The 27,223-nt window shown below is 33.2% G+C and overlaps 2 protein-coding genes across 18 annotated transcripts; both read right to left on the minus strand.

The window, feature by feature from the left end:
- Window positions 1–5,163: 5,163 nt before the first annotated feature.
- On the minus strand, window positions 5,164–13,112 carry LOC107489047 (CASP-like protein ARALYDRAFT_485429). Its single transcript, XM_016109858.3, has 3 exons — window positions 12,735–13,112; window positions 5,785–5,917; window positions 5,164–5,465 (listed from the first exon to the last, which is right to left on the minus strand). The coding sequence occupies exons 1-3, from the start codon at window positions 12,881–12,883 to the stop codon at window positions 5,271–5,273; spliced, it is 477 nt and encodes a 158-aa protein (XP_015965344.1). The 5' UTR covers window positions 12,884–13,112; the 3' UTR covers window positions 5,164–5,270.
- A 797-nt stretch (window positions 13,113–13,909) lies between these two features.
- On the minus strand, window positions 13,910–22,200 carry LOC107475232 (putative pentatricopeptide repeat-containing protein At5g43820). Of its 17 annotated transcripts, XR_008008338.1 has the most exons (7): window positions 21,595–22,200; window positions 19,401–19,471; window positions 18,860–18,969; window positions 18,372–18,428; window positions 15,921–17,812; window positions 15,494–15,544; window positions 13,921–14,415 (listed from the first exon to the last, which is right to left on the minus strand). XR_008008338.1 is itself a non-coding variant. In XM_021128721.2 (5 exons), exon 5 carries the CDS (start codon window positions 17,731–17,733, stop codon window positions 16,063–16,065), a length of 1,671 nt encoding a protein of 556 aa, XP_020984380.1. In that variant the 5' UTR covers window positions 17,734–17,812; window positions 18,372–18,428; window positions 18,860–18,969; window positions 19,401–19,471; window positions 21,739–22,200; the 3' UTR covers window positions 13,910–16,062. The 17 variants fall into 17 exon arrangements, 14 of the variants coding, with proteins under 14 accessions (XP_020984380.1, XP_020984317.1, XP_020984293.1 ...); XR_008008337.1 differs by having other exon boundaries at window positions 13,911–15,544; XR_008008336.1 differs by having other exon boundaries at window positions 13,918–14,415; window positions 15,494–17,812.
- Window positions 22,201–27,223: the final 5,023 nt, after the last annotated feature.

A 27,223-nucleotide genomic window follows, 5' to 3' on the forward strand; every position in this document is an offset into this window, starting at 1 on the left:
AATTATACCACATTCGTCCAGATTGCTTTAGACCATATAAAGATCTTTGCAATTTGACTGAGTATAACCCTTGCGAATATTCACTGGATGGTTTAGATATCTTTAATCCTTCAGGGACTTTCATATAGATATCCCGATCTAATGAGCCGTATAAATAGGCTGTTACCACATCCATTAAATGCATATGCAGTTTATGATATGCAGATAAACTGACCAAATAACGCAAAGTTATCGCATCCACTACATGGGAATACGTTTCTTCATAATCTATACCGGGCCTTTGTGAAAAACCTTGTGCCACAATTCGGCCTTTGTAGCGCACGGCTTCATTTTTCTCATTTCGTTTTCTCACAAATACCCATTTGTATCCAACAGGTTTTACATCTGCAGGTGTACGGACTACAGGTCCAAAGACTTCACGTTTTGCAAGTGAGTCTAATTCAGCCTTCATGGCTGCTTCCCATTTTGGCCAATCATTTCTTTGTCGACATTCTTCAACTAATCTTGGCTCAAGATCCTTATTTTCATGCATGATATTCAACGCCACATTATATGCAAATATTTCATTGACAATTGTCTTATTTCGGTCCCATTTCTCTCCTGTAAAGACATAATTTATCGAGATCTCGTCATTTTCACAATTTTCAGGTACCTGAACGTCTTCTGGCGTTATATCAGAATTTTGGACAACTGCAGGTGTCTCTACTATGTCTTTTTTAACAGAAATATTATTTACCTCTTTTCTCTTTCGAGGATTTTTATCTTTGGAACCGACAAGCCTGCCACGCTTCTGGCGTGTATTTGCTGCCGTGGCAATTTGTCCTACTGGGACATCAATTCGAATTGGGGCATTTTCCGCCCTGCCACGCTTCTGGCGTGAATTTGCTTCAGTGGCTACTTGTCCTACTGGGACATCAATTCGAATTGGGATACATCTCTAGTTTGTATCTCTAGATACCTTATTATAGAGGAAGAATCATATCCAACATATATCCCTAATTTTCTTTGGGGTCCCATTTTGATACGATAAGACGGGGAAATTAGAATATATATCGCACATTCAAATATTTTCAAATGGAAAACATTTAGCTGCTAGCCAAAAGCTAATTGTAGAGGAGAAAATTGGAGGTAACTTATTGGTCTTATGCGAATAAATACAGCAACATGTAAAATGGCATGCCCCAAGCAGAGGTCGAGAGATTTGTTCTCATAAGTAAGGGTCTAGCAATCAAATGGATTCGTTTAATAAGTGACTCTGCTAGTTCATTTTGTGTATGAACATGAGTAATAAATGTTCAAAACTTATATCATTGTCCATACAATAAGCATCAAAAGTTTGAAAGGTAAATTCACTAGTATTATCAAGACAAATTGTTTTGATTGAATTTTTTAAAAATTGTGCTTTTAATCAAATGATTTGAGAAAGTAATCTCGCAAACACTAGGTTGTGAAAAGACAATAAGCATACAAGTGACTTTCTCGAATATGCGTCTAACAGGACTATAAAATATCTGAAAGATTCACATGGTGGATGAATAGGTCCACATATATCACCTTGAATCCTTTCTAGAAATTCAGGGGACTCAAATTCAATCTTTACTGGTGATGGCTTTAAAATTAACTTCCCTTGAGAACATGCAGCACAACAAAATTCACTAGCTTTAAGAATTTTCTGGTTCTTTAGTGAATGTCCATGAGAGTTTTCAATAATTCTTCTCATCATGGTTGTTCCCGGATGACCCAAACGGTCGTGCCAAGTTATGAATTCATTTGGGCTAGTAGACTTCTGGTTTACAATGGCATGTGATTCAATTGCACTAATCTTGGTATAATACAACCCAGATGAAAGTGAGGGTAATTTTTCTAATATAACTTTTTTATTTGAATCATGAGTTGTGATACATAAATACTCATGATTTCCCTCATTCATAGTCTCAATATGATATCCATTTCGGCGAATATCTTTAAAGCTCAACAAGTTTCTTCGAGACTTGGTAGATAACAGTGCATTATTTATTATAAATTTTGTTCCTCCAGGAAACAAAATTATAGCTCTTCCGGAGCCATCAATCACATTGCCTGAGCCAATAATAGTATTAACATATTCTTCTTTTGGCACAAGATGGGTAAAATATATATCACTTTTGAGAATAGTGTGTGAACTCGCACTATCCGCAAGGCATACATCTTCATTACATATCACTGCCATTCTCTTCAAAAACAAATAATAATAAAATGAGTAGTATGTACAGTTAAATTGAATACTTGATCAAAATTATTTTCCTAAGAAACACTGTACATAAAATAATGTTATATACTGAAATTTTATTTTAAAATTTGATACATTTAATAATTTTAAAATTCATAAACATTAATATTTCATTATTTATGTACATCACATTTGAAACTTAAATACATAGAAAATAAAACTTAACAATAAGTTTTTTACATTATTTATTTACATATATACTTCACAATTCCGCATATTAAACTATTCCATCATTGATCAAATGACCAATATTTCCTTCAGGATCCTCAAAGAAATCAGATACATCATAATGAGTGGTGGAGTTCTCAGCATCATTTGAAACAAAATTTGTTTCCTTTCCTTTGTCGTTCTTTTTCAAAGATGCCTGGTAAAGATCGACTAGGTGCCTTGGGGTACGACAGGTACGTGACCAATGACCCTTTCCACCACAACAGAAATATTTATCCTCTGTTGATTTATTTTGCCCATTGTTCATTTCTTTATCCCACTTCTGGTGAGCCGATATTCCTTTCTTTATCCCACTTCTGGTGAGATCCTCTCTTTTGAATATAATTCTTTTTCCTTCCATAATTTTTCTTGCTATTAAAACATTGCCATTTACCTCTTCTGGGGTAATGATTTGCCGCATTTACTTCAGGAAATGGGGCGGCGCCAGCAGGACGCGCTTCATGATTTTTTAATAACAACTCATTGTTGCGTTCAGCAACAAGAAGGCAAAAAATTAACTCAGAATATTTTTTAAACCCTTTTTCTCGATACTGCTGCTGCAGGAGCACATTTGAGGCATGGAAGGTTGAGAAAGTTTTCTCCAACATATCATGATCAGTTATTTTTTTCCCACACAATTTCATTCGGGAGGTGATTCGAAATATTGCAGAATTATATTCATTTATAGATTTAAAATCTTGTAAACGCAAATGCGTCCATTCATATCGGGCTTGAGGAAGTATCACCGTTTTCTGATGATTATACCTTTCTTCAAGGTCTTTCCAAAGATCTGCAGGATCTTTTAATGTGAGATATTCATTTTTCAATCCTTCGTCAAGATGACGATGAAGGAAAATCATGGCTTTAGCTTTATCCTTCTGGGATGCATTATTTTCAGCCTTAATGGTATCTCCAAGATCCATTGAATCAAGATGGATTTCAGCATCTAGTATCCATGATAAATAATTGTTTCCAGATATATCAAGAGCATTGAATTCAAGATGAGAGAGTTTCGACATAATGAAAATTTGTTATCTGAGTCTTTCTAGGAATTTGATCAGAGTCTCGTGCTGATAACGTGTTGTAAAATAAAAGATATATATAAAATAAAGATGTATAAATAGAAGATTCTAGTATTAAAATAATTAGCTCAATAATAATTTATATATATATAATAATATTATATGTTGTAATGTGTATATATATACAAAGATAGAAAGAAGTATTAAAAATAAAGAGAGAGAGAATCACATATGTTTATTGTTACTATCTCAATATAATAAAGATGATTAATATTGCTATTAATATAATATGTAAAGAGTAATAGAAAAGAGAATTTAGAATACTAATAAAATAAAAGAAGAGAAAGAATTGTAGAAGAAATATAAAGAGAAGAGTATTTGATTATAACATAAAGAGAGAGTATTTGTTTATTATTGTCTGTATTAACAACGGAGGTTAACCTCCTATTTATAAGCATATGGGAGGAATGTTTTCAACCCATATTAATTTCATTCTCTATTGGTAACATAAAAACTGAGTCACTTGCATGGACATCCATATCCTTTGTGTTTATCATAACAAAATAATTATTATTTATTTTAAATAACAAGTGGTTGATGTCAATTTCACAATATTTTATATGAGCTTTTATGATTAACGAGTATAAATATAATTTAATAATTTTATTACTTGTTATCTAATTTGTTTAAGTTTGTAATATAATAAAGACTCCCTTCTTAACTAATATAAGTAAAATAGATAAAACTTGAATATGAGAAAATTCAAATTTAAAGGAGGTATATATCATAATTTAGTTAAATTTAATTACGTAAAAAATTTAATTATTAATACATATAATCCATTAAATCATGTTATTTTTGTCAAAATTAGACCAGACAAATTAATTTGACCGAAAAAAGTGAATCAAATTTTGAATTAGTCTAAATTAATATTATTTTTTTTATAAAAAATGACTACAATACTCTTATTGTAGAAAATGACTAAAATACTCTTATTATATATATTAATTTTGAGAATCCTAAATTCTAGCATTTTTCTTCTCTGTCGTCGTAGGATTAGAATTTAGAATTTTTAAAATTAATATATATATATATATGTATATAATAGGAATATTTTAGTTTTTTTTATAGCAGAGATGTTATAGTTATTTTTTATAAAAAATATTAATTTATACCAATTTAAAATTAAATTTATTATTTTTTGGCTAAATCGATTTATCCGGTCTAATTTTAATAAAAATAACATAGTTTAACTAATTATATATGTTAAATTTTAATTTTTAAAAAATATCTTTAAAAAAAATATTTTTGACATCTTTATTTAAGTAGCTTCCAATCCAGAATTTAATGCCAACCTTAATGATCAACCCGAATTCCATCAAACCCCAATTCAAATTTCAACACTCAAATCCTCATTTTCACTAAAACTACTTCTTTGGAGAACCTAACCCCAAAATTCAGCAACTATATCATCAAATCAAGTATGGACAACACTGTCCAAAGTCCAAACACAGTAATTTAGAGTTTAGATTTAAAATTTTAAGTTTAGAATTCATCTTTGCCACATTATTATTGGCTGTGCAAGGATGCTTAGGAGGAAAAGGTTGAGAACCACGATAAAGACTTCAATTTTCTTTTTTTTCTCTCTTGAACTAAAAGCAATTAAGCAATTATTACATTATTATTGACTATATTCATCACAACTTTATTCCCTTGAAAGAAAAAATAAACTTATCATTTGCATACAACATATGAACAGGCAGCAAAATAATCTACAAAGACGGAAAAATCCAAAAGTTGAACAGACAAGAAGCTGAAGAAAGAAACCAGGACAAGAAGGCCATGGCAGCAGACAACTGATATCTGCTGCACAACTTTGGCGGACAATAGGATCCGTCCGCATCCAGCAGGAGATCTGTGACGCCGGCCGTCGAACACGCTGCCGCTAGCGAGAGATATGACAAAACCTGAAGTATGTCACATATTCTATTCTCATTATTGCATTATAGAAAAAAAAAAGAAAAAATTCAAAACAATTCCTGACAATTATTTCAAAAGATAACGAAGTCCTTGATAAAATAAGTCAATGTTGTTTTTTGTACAGGAACTAATCAGTCTCAAAAAAAAGATCAGAAATCAAGTTTGGTGTTTTTTTTGAGATCTCGTTGTCCTTTCGAGATAATTGTCAGGGTCGGGAAAGTATCCACTCAAAAAAAATAAAGAATTAAATTTTAGTTAGTGAATATCAGCAATGATGTTTCTTTTTTTGTCATAATTTGCACGTACCATGTCACCCAAAAGGATCATGAATATGAGTCTTCTTTGATGAGGTAAACATTTTATAAACACAGAGTATGCGTCTACGACCAGCAATGTTATGCTCCACGGAATTACCAACCCCATGACTGTCACCAAATAGCTGTTGAATATCATCAACAAAAGCAAAAGGATGAAAATCCTCCTATTGAGGCATGCATACAAGATAAGCTACATAGCATAAACACCAAGATGCTTCTAATTAAGTTCTAATACCTCTTATTATAAACTATAAAATATGGTATACATATAAACTCTTCAGAAAGAATGAATAACACCTCTATCATCATGCCAACACTTCCACAAAATTGCAGAGCATTAGTAACATAATTTAATACCCACATACCGTAAATTTTTATGATACTATTTTTTTCAAAAATTTAAGTCGATAGAAAGAAGTGTAACAAGAATAATTATATATTTAATATAATTTTTTAATCAAAAATCTCTTTTAAATTTACTTAATTTTTATACAATTTTTTTTTATTTATCTTATACTATTTTTTTTTGTGATTCACCAAAGATTTATAATTAACTCAAATAATAATACAATATTTTTAAAAATATTAAAGGACCAGCAGTTAATTAGTAATATTTAAAAATATAAGCTAAAAATATGTTGTTAAAGTAAAAAAAGTAAAACTAATAACTAAAAATGATGTTAAAAAAGTAATAAATTCTATTAGCCCTTAATTTTTTTAATTTTTTTCCTAAAACTTTATTCTTAACATTAAAATACATATACCTTTTTATTTATCTTTTATGGTCAAAATTAGTCAATGTATTCTTTCAAAATTGCCCATATCATAAGTTCATAACCACATCATTATCATCATCCTAATTATATTTTTCACATCTTCCTTGGTTATATCAAGATCTAAGTCATCATTTGCTCCTCAATGTCACCTCACCCTTCCCCTTCCATCACCAAATCGATAGTTAATCACCACTCACCACTCAATCTATTAATTAAATAACAACATTATATTAAAAATTAAATTGGTTCAAAACAACGGTGGAGGTAGATTAACTTTTTTCGAGAAAGGCTAAAAAAAAAAAATTATAGTAAACAAAGAATAAAATAAAAATTTTAAAAAGACTAAATTAAACTTTATACTTAATTTGTAAAAAAAAACTTGATGGTTGGAGGAGGTCATTGCCTCTCTTATCTTGTATGAGGCTCTACTAATGGTTCAAAATTCACTTTATATAAAATTATTGTTGATTTTTCTCAAAATTCTAAAAATTGAACCTGACGGATCGACTCGATTGGATTAATTAAAAATCGATTATTTGGTTGGTTTGATTAATTTCTAGAATTGTCTTGTAAAAAATTGATCAAATCGATGGTTAATCGGTGAACTGAAGGAACTAGACGAATTTTTTTAAGGTCTAATTTTATAATCCGCCTCAGAAACAGCATCGTTTTGACGCCAAAAAAAAGAAAAACCTACTAACTCAGTCCTAATTCCCAAACATTACTAACGAATTCACGAACGTCTCTCTCTCCCTTCCAACTCTAATTTCCTCCAACGAGCAGAAGGAACGCCTCCACCATCCCTATCACTATCGGCGACAGCTGTGACCACCAACAGTTGCCACTCTCGCCACTCGAAGCTTCTGTTGTTATCGTCGTTAGAAGGTCAGTTTGAAGCTTCTATCGTCCTCGCCGTCATAAAATCAATTCGAAGCTTCTGTCATCGGCTACCTCTGTCCTGTCGAGCATCTATCATAGACTGTAGGCCTTCTCTGCTCTCTCTGCCACAGTGAATTCTTCAGTTTTTCAATTAATTTTTGTTTATTTTGTTAATTATATGAATTGCCGCAATGAGTTCTTCAATTTTTTAGTTAATTTTTTTATTTTATTGATTATATGAATTGCTGCAATGAATATTTCAATTTTCAGTTAATTTTTTTATTTTGTAAATTATATGAATTAATCATTCTAAATTGCTGTAATACTGAATAGAATTTTGATATAATTTCCAAAAACAATGATAAGTTCAATTTTGGATTTTGATGGATGAAGTTTTATTTTGCTGTATATAATTTGTAATTTGTATATTGTATGTGATTTAGATAGAACAACCACAAAGTGGTCAACAACCACAAGACAATGTCGTCCAAAAAACTCAAACGGTTCCTCTCGAAGAAAATCTGACCCAGCTTGATAATATTTTACTGTGACATATGAGAAAAATTCACAAGGCGCAATATACATGTATCTTTTTGTTTGAATACTTATAATGGAGGGGATATATAAATGAAATATCACATTGCGAAAATTTTTGGACAAATTAAAGTATGTAACAAAGTCATTGCAGAGATTGAACATCAATCCAAAAGGCTTTTGGTGAAAAATAAAAAATAAGATGGAAAAAAGAAAATTTGAGGAGGAGTCTTATAATGTGAAAACACGAGCACAAGAATCTGAAATCGCTTAACTCTGTACAATTTGCTGTTCCTACAACAACGGGAGACAAAAGAAAGAGAAGAGCTATTGTTGCTATACAAATTGAAAGTTATTTTAAGAAAATGACTACTCTAGGGTCTCAACCAACCTTGAAAAGTGTTTTGGCCAGTAGAAAAATATTGTACAAGGCTAAGTTGGGGTTCGCAAAATGGATCGTTGATGCACATTTTTCAATGCAATCCAATTACTTTACTTTCAACCTGTCTTGGATGGTATTGCTGCAATTGGACCTAGTTTCAAAGGACCATCATATAATAAAATGATAGTTCATTTTTTGGCGAATCTTAAGGAAGAGTGTTAGTTTCTTGTTAAAATCTATAGGAGCTCATAGAAAAACACCGGTAGTACGTTGGTGGCAGATGGTTGGACTGATCAAAGGCAACGAACCTTAATTAACTTTCTAGTTTATTGTCCTGTTGGAATGTTATTTGTCAAGTCTTTTTATGCTTCTAATATGATAAAAAATTGTCGATACTTGTTTAATTTGTTTGGTAATGTTATTAGTGGGTTGGGCTTAGTAACATTTTACATGTGGTTACTAATAATACTGCTAATTATGTATCTGCTGAAAAACTCATTCATAAAAAGTATTCAAATATTTTTTGGTCTCCTTGTGTTGTCATTGCATCAATCTTATTTTAAAAGATATTACAAGTATTCCTCACATAGATGATCTTGCTTCCGTGCTTTAAAAATGACTATGTTTGTTTACAATCATATGATCTTTTTGTCTTGGCTTAGAAAAAAGAAAAAGTTGAAAAAAAATTGTTCGACCAGGAATCACATGTTTTGCCACTATTTTTATTACTTTAAAAAGTATATATGATCACAAGAAATATTTACAAACATTGATGGTGGACAAATTTTTCACTTCTCATAAATTAACCAAAAGTACAAATAAAAAGATTATTAGTTCAATTGTCTTAGATAATAAGTTTTGGCAAGATTGTGTTACCAGTGTGAAAATTGTTAGTCCTTTTATTAAGTTGTTGAGGATTGTTGATGGTAATGAAAAATTATCTTTGAAATACGTGTATAAAGACATGCAAAGAGCCAAAATGCTATCAAGACAATGTTTAGAAATCAAAAAGCTGTTTGCATGCCTTACACAAGTATCTTAAAAATGCGGTGGGATAAGCATTTGAAGCGAGATATCCATGCAACAGCATACCTTTTAAATCCAACATTTTTTTTATTGTGAGGGTTTTGTGAGAAGACAAATATTTTGATATCTTTACTTCCTTTGCTTGATGTTAAAACACTTTGCAATGACTCGGTTGTCACAGTAAAAGAGATACAATTGTATTGAAATTGTAAAGAAAGTTTTGAAAAGAAAAATGGCAAGAGAGCGGCAAAAAGATTCAAACTTGGTAAGTTATTTTATTTCCAAGTTTAATTTAGTTTGAAAGTTTACTAAATATTGAGTGATAAACATTAAACAATATTTGAGTTTTATATCTATGTAGGTGAATAGTGGAAGTTAACATGGTAGGAGTGCTCATAATTTATAAAAAATGGCAATTCGTTTTTTTCATCAAATATATTCTTCGTCTGAATGTGAGAGGAATTGGAGCCTTTTTTAATAAATCCATTCAAGGAAGAGGAACCGATTAGAGCATCAAAGGCTAAGTGACATTGTTTATGTGACGTATAACCTACGTCTTCAATCTAGGTTGCATCGAAAGAAGAAAAGTTATGATCCAATTGACATTCGAAGCATTAACACAATAGATTTTTGGGTAATGACAGATGAGGATGATCCTGAATTTACTAATAGAGACGTTGAAGGCATTGAAAATTTAATATACACTGATAATGCTATGCCTTCGTATTTTGATAGTGAGTGAAATAGCAAAATTTGTTTCATTCCATAAAGATATATGTTATTAATTTTGACTTTTTATTGACTTTTTATTTTATTTTATTAGATGGAAGAGACATGAAAGTTAAAGCGGATATGCGTTGTAATTAAATCCTCAAATATAGCTTCTTTTATTTAGTGATACTTCTGAAGATGGTGGATTACCTCTGTATGATGGAGACATTGGAACACGTAATGATGATTATGATTTCTGATAAGTAGTGTTTTTATTTAGTTGAAAACTTGTTTGTTCAATTCTTTTTTTTTTTGTGGTAGACCATATTGTATTTGTCATTTATGTGCGTTTTGATTTCTTTAATTATAAACTTTGATATTTAAAATTATTTATGAACTTTTAATAATAAATTATAGATAATTTATTGTGTAAAATTGTCAAATTTTAAATTTTATTAACTTAAAAAAATTATTAAATTTAAATATTTAAAATTATATATTAATTTTTTTTATAATTTTAGTATATATTTAGTTAAACTGGTTTAACCACTTATTAAATCAATCACTCTATCGGTCAATGACCAATTAGATTCTTACAACCTTAATTTTCCTCTATATAAGGTATTGTCATCGAATATATTTTAAAATACTAAAATCATTAAGTATATTTTTGAACCTTAACTTTTATCTAAGATAAAATATAAATAAAAATATAACATACTATTTAATATTTTGCTTTTGTTTGGTCCCTTAAATAAATTTCTAGTTTCGTTGTTGTTCTCACCTTTAGGCTTTAACCTCATCCTCATTGCCAACAAATCTAAATTCAGATCTAGATCGGCTACGTGAAAACACTCCAACTACTGATGAATTTTGTAGGGTTATCAAAGCTCGCTGTAGAGATGATATCTTCGAATGAAGGCGCACTTCCAACTTTTGCACTATCATTAGAGCCAGGGAGATCGATGAAGCCATGAAGGGTCTTTAAACGAAAGTCATTGCGAAGATGAGAAGGTGGTTGGCGTGCTAGGAAGGCAAAAGGAGTGTGGGAATCACTACAAAAAGTTCGCTAAAAATCTATGATGCACTGACACGGACACGGAACGCGACACGACACAGTTCGACATACGAATTTTAAAATCTTACATGACACGGGAACACGCGTACATATAAAATATAAAGTATTTTTTAGATAAATCACGATGATATTTTAATATTTTATTGATATTAAAATATAAATTAATTTTTTAAATTATTTTTAATGTCTTATTTTAATTATATCAATAAGAATATATATTAAAAATAAAACCGGACACACTGACACGTGATGGTATTTAAATATGTCCAAAAATTAATTTTTTATTTTTTATTGAGACACGGTTTGAACACAACAAACACACATGTCGAACAAGTATCGGTGAGTGTCGTATCTGAAATGTGTCCGACACACAAACACGGCAACTCAGTAAAGTGTTCGTACTTCATAGCTTAAAATCGTCGAATTTCTCACTATAATAATAGTATACCATGTTGTGCGCTATGGATTGGATTTGATCGGTGTTGGAATCAAACTAAATTCAAATGAAAATTTTTTTTTAAAAAAAAATTGAGTGAATAGTGAAGATTCTGACTGTATTAATAAAGAATATGTGTAATTTTTTTTCTCGTTATTCTTACGAAAAAAATTATTTTTACTATTCACTCAAAAATACTCTTCACCATATTATTATCTAATCTAAATTAGTACATTTTGATTGGTTTTCATTTTAAATTGGATTTGATAAGTGATTTTGTGTGTTTGGATTAACATTTATAAATAAGTGTTAGTATGAAGGTGTTTTCTTGCAAATTAATTTTGATTAAAATTATATATCAGTGCCAATGTAGTAGTGATCTGTGTTTGAAGATTTTTTGTTAAACGTGATTTATTTGGATATTTTTATTTAATTTAAATATTAAAGATATTTTAAAAGTTTAATAAATTTTTGAAAAAAAGAAAACTTTATGCTAATAATGATAAAAACATACAATATTTTAGCAGAGTAACTATTAGTGTCGGTCACTTTGGAATGTTTCTCATAATGTTTGACATTTTCAATTAATAATTATACTATTAATCTATAAAAGTATTGAAACTTATTCTATCTCTTTCCACTAATTAAAGAATGTTTAAAAACATTATCTTTATACTACACTTGATTTTATACTTCTAACAAGGTGGAAGCTCAGGTTGCAGTCGACTTCACGTGAAGTTGATAGCTGAAAACTAAATCAATCAAATCATCTAATAGCTCTCAGTTATTAACTTCACATAAAATCGACTACATCTGAGTTTCTACCTTCTAACAATTGTGTTAAGTTGACAGGAAAAATGTCCAACAGCGTAACATAAAAATCATAAGGGACTGAATTCATGAAAATCAAAAGCATGCAACTCTCAAAGTCAAGAAGCACTAATCAGTTGTAAATTGTTCTAACAAAACTCATGAAATAGAGTCGAGATTTAACAAATAAAGCAAGCAAAAACCCAGAATCGTAAAGGGAAATGGGAAGGAGGAAGATCAATGAAGGAACATAAAAATCATATGGGAAAAAAAAAAAGAAAATAAACAATGAAGGTTAAGAGGGTACCAGAAAACAGTGTAGGCATAGAAATCAACGTCCAAGCACATGAAGAGAAGGGAAGCAGAGGAAAAGACGGTTTGCCCCAAACGGAGAGCGAAGCTGGCGCTTGTGCCAAACGCTCCTGGAACTTCCTCCATTCCAAATTTCCCAAACATGCCCTTAATCTCTCTCTCTCTCTCTCTCTCTCTCTCTCTCTCTCTCGTAATTATTAAATTTAAAAAGAATGAATAAAAGGAAATATTTAGGAAAATGTAGAAAAGGAAAATAGTCAGGGACCGTGAGTAAGAATATGAACATGAATGTGAAGATAATGGAACAGCATATTAGTCACATGATAAATTGAATTTTGTTTTTGTAGTATTATTTGCTTTTGTTTTGTTGGCAGTGTGCAATTGACTTAGACACGACGCAGAAGAGATAAGAGTAATTTTGTGATGAAATGAAACCGTTTAGGTAAGTAAGAGGTGTTGTGGGCCTCACATATTGCCTTGCAACTAAGAATGTGCAGAGTGATTTCGAGTACATATGTGGGTCTTAACTCTTAACTCTTACTTATTGAGAAAATGTACGACTAATAGTAACAAAAGTTAAGCGTGGTACTTCATATTCAATCCATAATTACAAGTATAAACAAAAAATGTATTTAAACAACTTACTTGACCAACTCCCTTGAACAACTCTCCACATAGCAAGTTCGAGTTCAAAGCCGAGTTGATACTTACTAAAGAGACAAGAGAAGAGTATGCCAGACATATAGAAATCCACTCAAACTCACAAATTAGTGTGACTTGTGTGCTACGTGAATCTATTGTATTAATATTATACTGGCATGACCAAGTACAATCTCATACAAGATCTACACAACCTATGCATTAATATTGCAGGTATCTCCACCATTGATTTGTTACATCACCACCGATTACAAGTTCAGCATCCGCCTCCTTTACATGGCCCAATCACACGGACGAAAAGAAATTTGATATATTATCTATCTATTATTCTTAAAATCAATTATTTATATATCATTTTTCTTATTGTTGAAAGAAATTAATTATCCTCAAGTGTAATTTCGATCCGATATAGTGATTGTCATCTAGAGTGAGGTAATGCATTCTATTTACAAATACTTATCTTAATTAAAATGAACACATACTAAGAAAGTAATAGATGGAGAGAAATATTGATCGGTATTTTTAGCCAGTAATCCAATTTCTTTAGTCCAAAGTGTCCAACAACCCAACTCAATGCTTTTAGCCTCACTTTTAAATATTAATGGTTAACTACTAGACGAGAACAATAAATTGCATTGGCCATGTAACATTGCTCACAGCATCACACTTCAAAAATTTCACTTGATTCCTATTTGTGACAACTCAGAGGTATACAATTGAAAAGTCATAACAGATCAATGTGTTAATAATATTTACAACATATATAGGTGGTGATATCAATTAAAGCATCAGACACCTTGAACACACAAAAATGCACTTGAACAACAGCGGTTTACTTGTACTGCTGCTTACTTCATAAATGTCAAGAGCTAATTACCTACAAACTTCACATCAATCTGCATATAATTCCGTTTGTACGAGCTTGCTCGTCTCTTTAGTCCCTGGTCTCTACCATCGAACATGGTGATTAATCCCTCTCTGACTTGTAAGCAAATCAATGGATGAGACAGCTAGCCCTGTGTTATCAGACTTCTATGCTCAAGGCGAGAATCGAACATTTAACAATAAAGCTGAATACACTATAAATAACATTGTACTTGCAAATTATAATTTGCTAGTTATCTTCAAAGTTTAACATACAAGCATACCCAATAAACAGTACCATTTAGTGGAGATTCTCAAAAAATATGGAGTACCCAAAATTGATGAATACATTAACCTTTCAGTCCAATCAAGTTCTGGGAAAAACTAACATTATTCCAGTACTTGAAAGTGAAATGCAATTCTACACAGTTTAGAGTAGCAATGTGTCAAATGCATGAGAATGGTGAATTATATGTGATGCATTATATTATATTTCTAGTCTGAGAACATAAAAGTAAACTAAGGTGTTATCACTGTGTTACTTGCACAGTTCTTGAATCATGTAGTGATAACTGATAAGCAATGCTTGGTTGCTTAATGTAATGTGAAATATAGCAAAATAAAAAGAATTATAATTAGTTGACTTCAAAATTAGAACAAAGTTTAATCACCTTGCTGTGATTTAAAATTTTCAATTAGTCCATCTAACTCTGACTACAGAAAAAATAAAGTCGACTCAAATCTTGCCACATCAGAAAACCATTCGATCAATCCAGACGGATTATGAACTAAATCTATGCATAAGCATATGAAGAAATGTGCATGCACTTCAACCCATGCCACCTACACCTCCTCAAGTAAGGTATAAAAACATGGGTGAGAAATTTGGTGGTACAAATAGCTTTATCCTTAGATCTAAAGTGCACATCTTTAGCACAACTTACTAGAAAATTACACAAGCCAATTGGAAAAGAAGAAATGATATGACAACTAAATTATCGTGTGTATTGCAAAATGATACTACAATACCTTTACTGGAAGACATATTGATATTCAAACAATCAACTTTTGTACACTTTAAAATCAGTAGTTCAAATAATCACCCGAATACAATCACCACAAGAATGAGAAAAATTGGCAACTTAAAAGGGAACCTAGTTGTTTAGAGTTCAAACATGTTCTCCCATTGAAGATTACACTTACTATGCAAAAGAATAGAGAGGGGATTACCTTAACCATATTTTTGGCCAGTCACCAGTTAGTACCACCGAGGGAAGTCATCTTGCAACAACACATATACATAGTCAAACAAACAAAAACACAGGTAAAACAGCTTGGGAAACATCTCAACTTTATTTAGTCAAGGATTCGGCTAGAATAACAGTTTTTCACTGTGTATCATATAGATTAAAGATGTTTTCCACTCCAAAAAGCACAACTCTTCGTATACCATAGATAAAACTCATAATGTGACTTGGAAAACATTATTCTAATAATATTTGCTACTTTGTATACAAGTACTTTAAATTGACTACTACTTCATGACTTATAAATCCTTAGTTGGAACAACATCAACTTGTCTACACCATCTAGCTAAATAAAACTCTGGCAATACTGTCTACACCACAAATAGCACGACAATAAATAATTACAATACCTGCAAACTAGTAATATTTTGAGATGTGATCTATTTCTTGGTATGTACTGGTATAGCAATGTTTTTCTTGGCTATAGTTATTTACTAGTGTTAAAATCAAACAAGAGGCTCTACTGCAGGAGATGTTGATTGGCATGCCTGTTCAGAAGTGCCAACCATTAGAACGCCAAAAGCTCCTTGCACTTTTAAGGGAACGAGCATGCTTTATCTTCAGAAACAGCTTGTATGCGATCTCTGTTTTATTTGAAGCAAGCAACCTGTTACTTAATTTACTATATACAAGCCTACTTGGACAGAACCCTTTCTGCAAAGACTCCTCCATAACAAGAACCGCATTTTCAAGCTGCCCTATGTTGCAAAGTCCAGTGATGATGCACTCATAAACTTCAATATCGGAATTATACCCACATTCTTGCATCTCCTGCCAGATATTTAGTAACATTCCACATTTCGCAAACTTCATTAGGCGCATAAGCAATATCTTATAAGCATTCATTGATATCATACATCCTAATTTTCTCGCCTTCTTGTAAATAACTAATGCAGCATATGGTGGACCATACTTGCATAAATGCTTGATGAAGGAGGTTACCATCCCAGTAGAAGGAACAACTCCTTGCCTTAGCATTTCATCAAACATCTGGAGTGCATCAGCAACCTTCCGAGCTCTCAAAAAGCCAGTAATAATTCTTGTGTATGTATCAAGACTAGGCTCACAATTATTACTCAACAATGCTTTATAATATTTCATAGACTCATCAAAATCTCTAACCGACACAAAATTAAAAATCATTGCATTATAAGTCTCAGTATTAGGTGGACAATTTTTCGCCTGCATTTTATCGAAAACCTCAACAGCCTCATCAATTCGGCCAGCTCTGCCTAAACCCTCAATAAGGAAACTGAAAGTCCTACAATCAGGATGAAATCCATCTACTTCCATTTCCTTCATAATCCTCTCAATCTCATTCACAATACCCAACTTAGACCAACCACCAGCAACAACATTGTACGTAGTAACATCAAAAGATACTTTCCCTTTCATTGAATTAAACACAGAACTTGCAGCACTCATATGAGACCGTTGGCAAAGGCACGACAAGAGTATAATCAAGGCATCTGCATTGCGTCTCAACCCGAGATCATCCAAGTTACTAAACACTTGAATTGCTTTAGACACATGACCAGCCCTGACGAAACTATCAATAACAATAGATAACAGTAACAAATCAGCTTCTAAGCCATTAACCTTCATGTCATCTAATACCTCCATCATGAACTTGAAAAACTTCCTTCTTCCTAGTGCCTTAACAATCACACGGTAACTACCAATGTCCTTAGGTAACATTGGCTGTTTAATTGCCCAGTTAAAAAATGCAACCATGGCTTCACCACCCAAGTTCCCAGAGTTCACCACCCTACCGAGAACATCAATATTCACATCAACACCAACATTGGATAAAGCTTGTTCAGTTGCAGCCTTACCATTCAGCTTCTGAAGAAAAACACCACGCAATTTCTCCTCCGGTGACAAAAACCCATCAACGGGTTCCCTTGCGGATTTGGATTCATGGTCTTTCAAGATAGTGTTCTGTGATGCACATTTGACTATGGGTAAGAGATCCGATATTTGCTGAAGAACGAGGTGTTCGTCGAGATTGGAAATGGTTTTTTGTTGATCAGGGAACAGTTCTTCCGAGAAGAAAGAATCTGGAAGATGGTGGAGGGATGTGGAAATGGAACCAAGCTTGGAGGAAAAAGGGTGCCTCAATTTGGCACACTGCACTAGAAGCGGTAGAAATCGAAATGCCATAGATGACCAGCTCCACTAAATGTTGCCTTTAGCATATACCTGAGAGGAGTAAGTGTATTTAGCTTTGTATTTTGAACCCCTGCAAGGTACAAGATTTGCCATTTTAGTAAAAGAAAAAAAAGAAATTGGTAAAGAAAATCTTTTGTTCCTAACACCTTGAGTAATGAGTACATAAATTTACCCCTAGACCTAACATTTTTTCATTCTTAATAAGTTGCGACACACAATATACAATAACACAATCATCCAATTTGTAAGTAAAGCAATAAGTCAAAACAGGCAATGATGTGGACTGAGATTAATTAGGCAACGAGTTTAATTTTCTATGCCATATACTGGAATACTACATTAACATAGAAAGCAGTTGAAGGTCTATCACAATGTACAGTAACTCAAGAATGACTGTGATGAATAAGTTAAACAGGATTTTGATGATATTTCTGATTTGGATGCCCCTTGATAGTGGCTAAAAAGTTACAGCTTTAAGAATAGCTTTAGTTATGAAGGCTAAATTCCACATATATAAAATGGGAATCCATATCAAATCAACTCCAAAACTAACCATTTTATCACAAAATCAACAGAAATGCATAGATCGTGTAGATTGTGTATGGGACTGTAATTAGCAAAGCTTATACCTTTTGCAAAGTGCTTAATTTGAAGTTCTAGCATTATAGAGGATCCACTTGCACTTCCTACAGACATAATAATGGCGAAACTTAGATTCTACTGTACTAACAAAAACACAAGATAGCATGAAGAGGAAAGACTGAAAAAGGACAAGAAAAGGACGGGAGGGAGTAAAAGCAGCGACATTAACTAAGAGAACAAAATCTATGCAGAATTTGCTGCCAAAATTTATAAAAAGAATACCACGCAAACTTGAGCAAGCCTCATCTGCTTCAATATACAATTGAAGGGTTCATAGAAGCTAGTATTCTTAAATTGAGCACTCACTGTTATTTCCTTTGCATATTCAAAATACCCTGGTTTCTCATCACAGAACACATCCTCTAATTCTTTAATTTTTCAAATAGTTATGCTTGGTAAGTTAAATTTTAACTTTAGGCTTCATAGCGTTAAGCATATACGCTTTTCAGTTTCTCTTAAGCAAGTAAATTACAACCTTTATGCTCTCTGTAGTAACTAGAGTATCTTTGCTTCCTCTACCACATGAAGATAGCTCCAAGAAAGACATAATCCTATATCTATTTTTTTGTTTTCAATACCAACAATCTGAAAGGAACAACAGCCACGAAATTAGGATTAACAGGAGCTTAACTAACAAGAACAAATATGTAGTAACTTATTGTAGAATTTTTTATATATTATTTTCTTATTTTTTAACTTCTGCATCAATTATAAAAGTCAGATGCAACCGGCTGGAAGGATTCCTCAATTATGTCAGTAAGATCAGGAAATCTCCACCATAGGTCTTGGATCGACAAGATCCCTTAAGTAATCATCCATAATTCCAGATGAATCACTAAAACAAAATTACAAAATCAATTTATAGAAATTGAAAACCATATAATAAATATGATCAACAGAAATAGAATTACAGAAAGAATCACAAACAGAAAAATATATCAACAGAAGAGAAAAAGAAAACCATAAGATAAAAAAGATCATCAATAAATCTCATTGTGTTTGTGCCACAGCTATACCAGGTGAAAACCGAGCCACACCCATAAGACTTGACAATTTTCTTCATATGATAAGCCTTCGTCCAATCGTCCTTCCATTTGTTACATTCAAATAACAAGCAAAACAGAAACAAATTAAAGCTCCAGAATGTTAATTAGTTCATTCATAATAACAAGGTTTATTCACAGTCAGGCAAATTAAGATTCTAGTTGGGCAGAACAAAGCACAAAGAGTTGAGAGCTAGCTTTGAATTTAATCATTTTAATCACTCACTTTATTTTCATATCTTAAAGTGGCAAAACCAGAACTAATCGGATAAAATAGATCACTGAACAAAGAAATTTAAAAGATTGAACTAATTCATCTTGTTAATAGATCAAGTCATCAATAATCAATTAATCAGAAAAGACATTACATAGAGCAGATAGCTAAAAGGTTGCAGCCTCGCTGGAGAGACATTACATAGCAACAGTGACGATGGAGAGAGAACACATAAGAAAAGCCGCAGTGAAGATATAGGAGTAACACTAGAGAAAGAAGTGGCCGCCGTTCTGATATTTGAGAGAGGCTCAAATGGGGAGAGGGAGGGACTTTGGGAGTAGTGGGAATTGCTAGGTAAGTGAATAGAGAATGGGGTGCGGTAGTGGATAAACACAAAAAAGAATAAGATGGCAGAGGCATAGTTGTCAGAACCAAGGTTCTGAAAACCGGACCGGTCATCAAACCGTTTTAGTCACTGGTTCATTGGTTTACTGGTCCAACCGGTCTAACCGTGATTCAACCGGCAAAACCGTTCCATAATAAAATAATAAATAAATTATAAATAAACATCCTAAATATCTTTCAAATTTAAAACCCTACGTAAAATATCACCAACTAAATGTAATTAATCATCAAAATATGCAATAACTTGCTGCAAAATTGTTGATTAAACTTCCATTAAAAATAGCTGGATTGAATTACAATGCACAAGTTAAAGATAGAGAATATTGTCTTAATGTAGCTAAGTCAAAAAGTAAGACAAAAAATGAAAAGTGTTGCACAATAAACACACAACAGTGCCCAAAACAAACACACAACACAACAGAGGCTGAAACAAAAACACAACAAAGCCTGAAACAAAAAGAATCCAACACGGAGGAGGGGTAGCAAGTCGGCGGAGATCAAGAACAGGGACAGTGCAACCAAACAATGAAAACAGAATTTTGTTTATATAACAAAACAATCAAAACATGAATCGTACAATCATTAATTGCAAATTTTTCTTCATAAGAACAGAACAATGAAAACATGAAGCATATAATAAATCAAAAGATCACCAATTGCAAATCTTTTAATAAGAACAGAAGTTAGTACAGTGAAAAATGAAGAAAGATTAGTAGTTTTCAACCCAATTTTAACAAAGCTCATCACAATGATTAACAACAAAAAAAAAAGCAATGAAGGAACAGTAAATCAATAACATAGGCAGTGCAAATTCAAGAAACTTTAATAAAATTTAACTACAGAAACAGACAGTAAAGCAGTAATAGAGTTATCAATTTAAAATTTATCATCAAATACATTCAGTGAGCAAAACCAATCAACCAAGTACTGACTGGGCATTCGAAAAAAAAAAAAAAAGAATCAAAAGAACATTTAAATCACAGCAAAAACACAACAACAATAGGAACATTTAAAACAAAGCAAGCCAAAAAAAAATCTAAAAATCACCATTGCTGAAAACAATGATTTGATCTGTGTATGCTCAAAGAATTAAAAGCTAAGCTTACAGGAAAGTGAAGAATACCAAAACCAAAGAACCTTCAATGACAGCTTAAATCAAGAACAGAAAATCACAACAAAAACAAAAAAATTAAAAGTAACAGAACAACAACAGAACAACAACACAAGAACAGTTAGCAAATTAACAAATTCACAATAACAGTTAAAATTTACCAGAAGAACACTAATCCAAGTGGAATCATCATGCTAATATGTTTTCTGCAAAAATGCTATTTGTGCAGCTAAAATTTCCTAATTACTAAGATCCAATTATTCTAATTTCACATGCAATCAACTTACTAAGTTTCTAAAAGCTAGAAATTATAAAACCAACCAGAAATATGGTTAAAGCATTTCATCAAACATGTTGAGTGCGGTAAAATTAAAACAAAATAAGAGAATTCAAAGCTTAATATCAATGTGATAGAGAAGAGAACGTAACTATTGTACCTTTAATTCAGTCTATGAAATAATCCAAACCACTACCAAATCAAATAGTTACTTATTGTAATAGAAATCAGAAGTTGCAGAGTTTGAAGCAGAGTATTGGTGTTGTGTGAGTGTATTGTCTGGTGGCGGGTTTAGGGAACTCACGGCGGCGAGAAAAGAGAGCAGCTCGACGGCTAGGTGGACCGCGCGGGTTGGTCGCAGTGTTTGAAGCAGAGCAACGTGGCTTCCAGACGAAAACGAATGCCAACTCGAACGGTGAACGGCGAGTGAACGCGAACAGTGAACCGAGCGAACGTGAACGGCGAAGAACGCGAACGAAGACGACAGCTGAACAAAGACGCGAACCTGAACGGCAAACAAACGGCGACGGAAGCGCGGCTGAGCAGACAAAGACGACGGACGCCGAGCTTGAGGAAGCAACCGCGATCGGTGACAGCGAACAGGGGTTGAAGACTTGGATCACGAGGGAAGCTAGATAGACGGACTGATGGCGAACTTTGAGTGCGACGGACGCGGCAGTATGCCACTCCTTGCGGCGGTGGTGTAGGCTTACAGTGCTAGGGTCTTTTGGCTGGGGTTGTGTGATTTGATTTCTTTCTGAATGAAAGAAAGAAAGGGGGGAAAGGGAGAAAGAAACGAAGGAGCTTCCGTTTTTGTGTAAACCGAGCGGGTTCCGGTTCGGTCCAACCTGCCGGTTCTTATCCGGTTCAACGGTTTTTCACCGGTTTTTAACTGATGGTTTTACATGCTTGACCGGATTGCTAATGTTACCGGTTCGTGGTTGAATCGGTCTGACCGATAGATTTGGTTCAGTTTTTAGAATATTGGTCAGAACCAATTTGATAATCGAACCAGTCATGTTATTGGTTACTTGATCTCTCATTCAATTGATGAGTCACGGACAATGTTCTGAAAACCAGACCAGTTATCAAACCGTTCTAGTGGCTAATTTATTAGTTTATTAGTCCAACCGGTTCAATCATAATTCAACCGGAATACCCGTTTTATAATAAATAATAAATAAAATATAAATAAACACACTAAGATTAAAAAAATTAACTATATTTAACTAAGATTGACAAAATTTTCAAACAATTTTAACAAGATCAGCACAATAATTAACCTGCATTGACAAAAATTAATAGTTTTTTCAAACGAATTTTAACAAGATTAACAGGAAAAAAAGGCACTGAATGAGCACTGTCAACTCTCCAATTGCTTTGTTTTTGAGAACGATAGTTCAGGAATAACCTCCTCCTTTCCTCCCCAACAGCTTCAAAATAATCTCTGACTCATCCCACAATAAGTTATATGCATTAGAAATTATCAAACCACATTCATTTTATATGCAAAAACAGTTTTAAGCATATCTTACACCTGAACATAGAAAGCTTCATTGCAAGAATTCAAGTTGGTGTGCAAGTCCTCGGACAGCAAATCAATACAAACATTATATGCAAGCTATAAGTTATATATCTTAAATTGAGCAGCAATAACATAGGCAGGTGTGCAAAGCCAATCAACCAAGAATAAGCACTAAAGCACTAACCAAGCATTCGGAAAAAAAATAAAAAAAAATCAAAGGAACATTTAAAACACAGCAACAACACAATACCTATAGGAACATTTAAAACAAAGCAACAAAAAAAAAGAAATATCTAAGAATCACTATTGCTGAAAACAATAACTTGAACATGTATGCTCAAAGAATCAGAGGCTAAGCTCTATTAGGAAAGTGAATAACACCCAAACAAAGGAAACTTCAATCACAGCTTAAACCAAGATTCACAATCCCTTCAAATTGAAGCAGCAACCAACTTGAAAAGGAAAACACCAGTAGTACAAAGAACTAAATCAAGGTTAACCAGTGAACTAAATCAGTGTAATTTTAACAAAGATTAACCAAACTAAATCAACTAATTTTTCAATGATTCAATCCAAAACAAGAAAACAGTATAATACAGCACATGATCAGAGCTAATTAATTATTCAAATTTCAATCTTAGTAGCACTAACAGAATCCAAAAAAAATTAATGTTATAGTAGAATCTAAAAAAATCATTGAATAAATGTTCTGAGTAAAGGTCGAAGAATAGAGAACAAAAATTTTAAAACAAATGAAGCCATTGCCTTCGTGAGCTCGAGGAAGACGCACCAATTGTTGAAGGAGGAAGAAATGCGGAGCCGCAGACGACCTGATGAAGACACAGTGGTGTCTGAGCACAACACACAGCGGCGCTGAGTGAGACCCTTGCGGCGGTGGGGGAGTAACCTAGGGCTTGTGTTTTGAGGGTTGTTAAAAGGTTGTGTTCAGGAGCTTGCAAAGAGAAAACTCATGCATAGAGAAGAAGCAGAGAGCTATGAACGCAGAGAGAAATTGTTCTCTTGTATTCACGTTTCTATAATGATGAATCTCACTTCTCTAACTAGTTACATGTAGGAGGTTTATATATATAGTGTCTTGTGACTACAAATATCTACAAGGCTTAAATTAATCTCTACCTAACTAGTGCCATGCTGGCATTCTCCTAACAAACTCCAAAACTATTTAAATAACATGTTCATCATGCTAATTCCTAACTAACTGTGTATTGGTAACCATCATGAGCTCAACTTCCTTCTATCAGCCCCCTCAAGCTTGGAACATGAATGTCATGCATTCCAAGCTTGCAATGAATCTTTGCAAACGGCCTTGGTGCCATGCTCTTGGTGAGAATATCCGTGACCTGTTAAGAGGAAGGGACTGGTAACAGCTTCAAAGAACCGTCCTGCACTCGATCTCAAACGACGTGGCAGTTGATTTCGATATGTTTGGTACGCTCATGAAAAACTAGGTTCAAAGCAATAAGAATTGTTGATTGATTGACACAAAACAGGGTAATCGGCCTACGTAAAGGGACATGCAAATCTCTGAGAATGTATGTGAGCCATCTCCCTTCGCATGTCGCCAGCGCCAATGCGCGATATTCTGCCTCCGCAGAAGAACGCGCTACTGTAAGCTGTTTTCGACTCTTCCATGAGATAATAGAGGAGCCAAAAAAGAAACAGAACCCAAACACTGAACGCCTTGTATCGGGGCACGTTCCCCAATCAAAATCAAAATAGCTAGTGAGGCATAAGTCAGAGGCTGTGGAGAACAAAATTTCTCTTGCTGGAGCGCCTTTGATATACTTTAAGATGTGCAGCCCAGTCTTGAAATGCACGTCTGTTGCACAGTCCAGATATTGGCTAAGCTTGTTGACAGCAAAGCTGATATCTGGATGAGTATTCGTCAAGCAAAGTAGCCTCCCTATGAGCCTGCGATAGAGAGTCAAATCGGACAAAGGTGAACCGACATACTTTAACAGGGGAGCAGTGTAATTCATCGGGGTGGAGGTGGGATTGGCATTCAGAAGGCCAAACTCATCCAAGAGATCAAGTGCATATTTACGTTGGTAGAGAAGGATGCCTTGGCTACTCCTTGCAACTTCAAACCCAATGAAGTATTTAAGAACCCCCAGGTCCTTGATTTTAAACTTGTCATCCAAGAGGGTTTTCACTCTTTCAATTTCTTTCATGTCATTTCCAACTAGAAAAAGATCGTCAACATACACCAAAAGGGCAGTAAAGGCAGTAGAGCCGCCTTTGGTGAATAGAGAGTGATCAGCTCGCGATTGGGTGTAGCCTGACGCCTTCAAGACTGAGCACAATTTATGATTCCACTGCCGACTGGCCTGCATAAGACCATAGAGAGAACGCTCAAGTTTGCACACACTATTGGGAGGTGCGAAGAGACCCAAGAGAAGCTTCATACACTACAGGGAAAAATGTATCAAAGTAGTCAAATCCGTCTAATTGAGTGTAGCCCTTAGCCACCAACCTGGCCTTGTGGCGTTCTACCGAGCCGTCTGGCTTGAATTTGGTCTTGAAGACCCACTTGCACCCAATGGCGCGCTTACCCTTTGGAAGAGTAGTAATTACCCAGGTTTTGTTGGTTTCGAGGGCCAGAATTTAATCCCTAATTGCCTAGCGCCAACAATCATGCTGAATAGCTTGCTCAAAACTTTGAGGTGTGGTGAGATTGTCGATGGCGATGGAAAGGGCTTTGTGAGACGGGGAGAGATGTTCATATGAAATGAATTAAGAGATAGGATGCTGTAAAAATGAGGATGAAGCACCAGAGGAAGAATCTGATTCACATAGAACCTGCATACATTAAAAATCTGCTAAACGTGCAGGTGGCTTTCTAATCCTATTTGAGCACCTAAGATGCTGGTCTACATGAGGTTGTTCTAAAGCTACATGATCATGTGATGGTGAGTTAGATGGGGGGGCTTGAAGCTAATGCTGGCATGTGGTGTGGAATTTATAATCATAAACTAACCGGCAATTGTACCGGGTCGTACCAAGTAGCACCTCATGTGAATGAGGGTCGGTCCCATGAGGATTGATAGATTAAGCAACACTGATTGAGTGATTTACTTAGTTAGACAAATAGAAAAGAGTATTTAGATCTCAATTGCATTAAATAGTAAATTCAGAAAATCAGAAAAATAATTTAATTATCTTATCTATTATATTTTTTAGTATATTTTGTAATTAAAAATTATTGATATTATGCTCTCATTTCTTAAAGATATTAAATTTTTAAACTTGTCTTTAAATTATATTTATTTTAAACTTCAATTCAAATTAGTAGCAAATTTTTCATTAAAAATAACGACAAATTTGTAATCTAATTAGGGCAAAAATCTTTTTTAAGGAAAAACTTTTTATTTGAGTTGTTTGTGAAATTTTTTAGAATTAACATCTTGCTAGAATATTGTAAATTATTAGTTATTAAAAAATAGCTAGTTAATTATTAGTCATGACTTTGAGACTTTAATTATTCTTTTGTTTGAAATAGCTTTAGATTAGTAACAAAATTGTGACAAATTACATTAGTGTACTTGACAAATTTTCTTCAAACTTTTCATAAATTTTTCGTGGATTTATATAGAGGTTAGCGATTAGTAGCAACATGAAATAAGGAAGAATAAGGACTAACATTTTTTCTCACAAATTAGTAGCAACATGAAATAAGCGAGAAAAGTCTATCCATTGTTAAACGATCGCTAATTCCTCACTAAATAAGTTTTTGATTAGTGACTCAATTGCGACTAGTTACTTCTAAAATTTTTTCGGTTAACTTTGGATTTGTTATAACTCTACAACAGATTTTCAATGAGATTAGCAAGTAATTTGCTACAAATTATAGGTAAGGTATAGCTTTTATTTTGCGACAAGATTGCAGTTGCCAAGTCGCTCGCTAAATTAGAATTACAACAAGTTAGAGACAAATGTATTTTCCCGCTAATTAGCGACTTGAAATTAGCGAATGAAGTGTATCAGTTGTTAAAGGATCGCAATTTTTTCGCTATTGAGGTCCTAGGTGCTTAATATCCATATTTTCACTTTAGTGACTAATTATAATTAGTAACGAATATTTTCCTAGCTAAATGATTTATTCGCCGTTGCGAGAAGTTTACGACGACTGTTTTCCGTCATTAACTTAATTTGAATTTTACAATATTATGTGATAAATTAGCGATAAACTACTTGCTAGCTAGAAATAAAAACTTTGGTGACAAATTAGTTAGGAAATTGTTCA

This window comes from Arachis duranensis, chromosome 1 (genome assembly GCF_000817695.3).
Source record: "Arachis duranensis cultivar V14167 chromosome 1, aradu.V14167.gnm2.J7QH, whole genome shotgun sequence".
Taxonomy (NCBI): Eukaryota; Viridiplantae; Streptophyta; class Magnoliopsida; order Fabales; family Fabaceae; genus Arachis; species Arachis duranensis.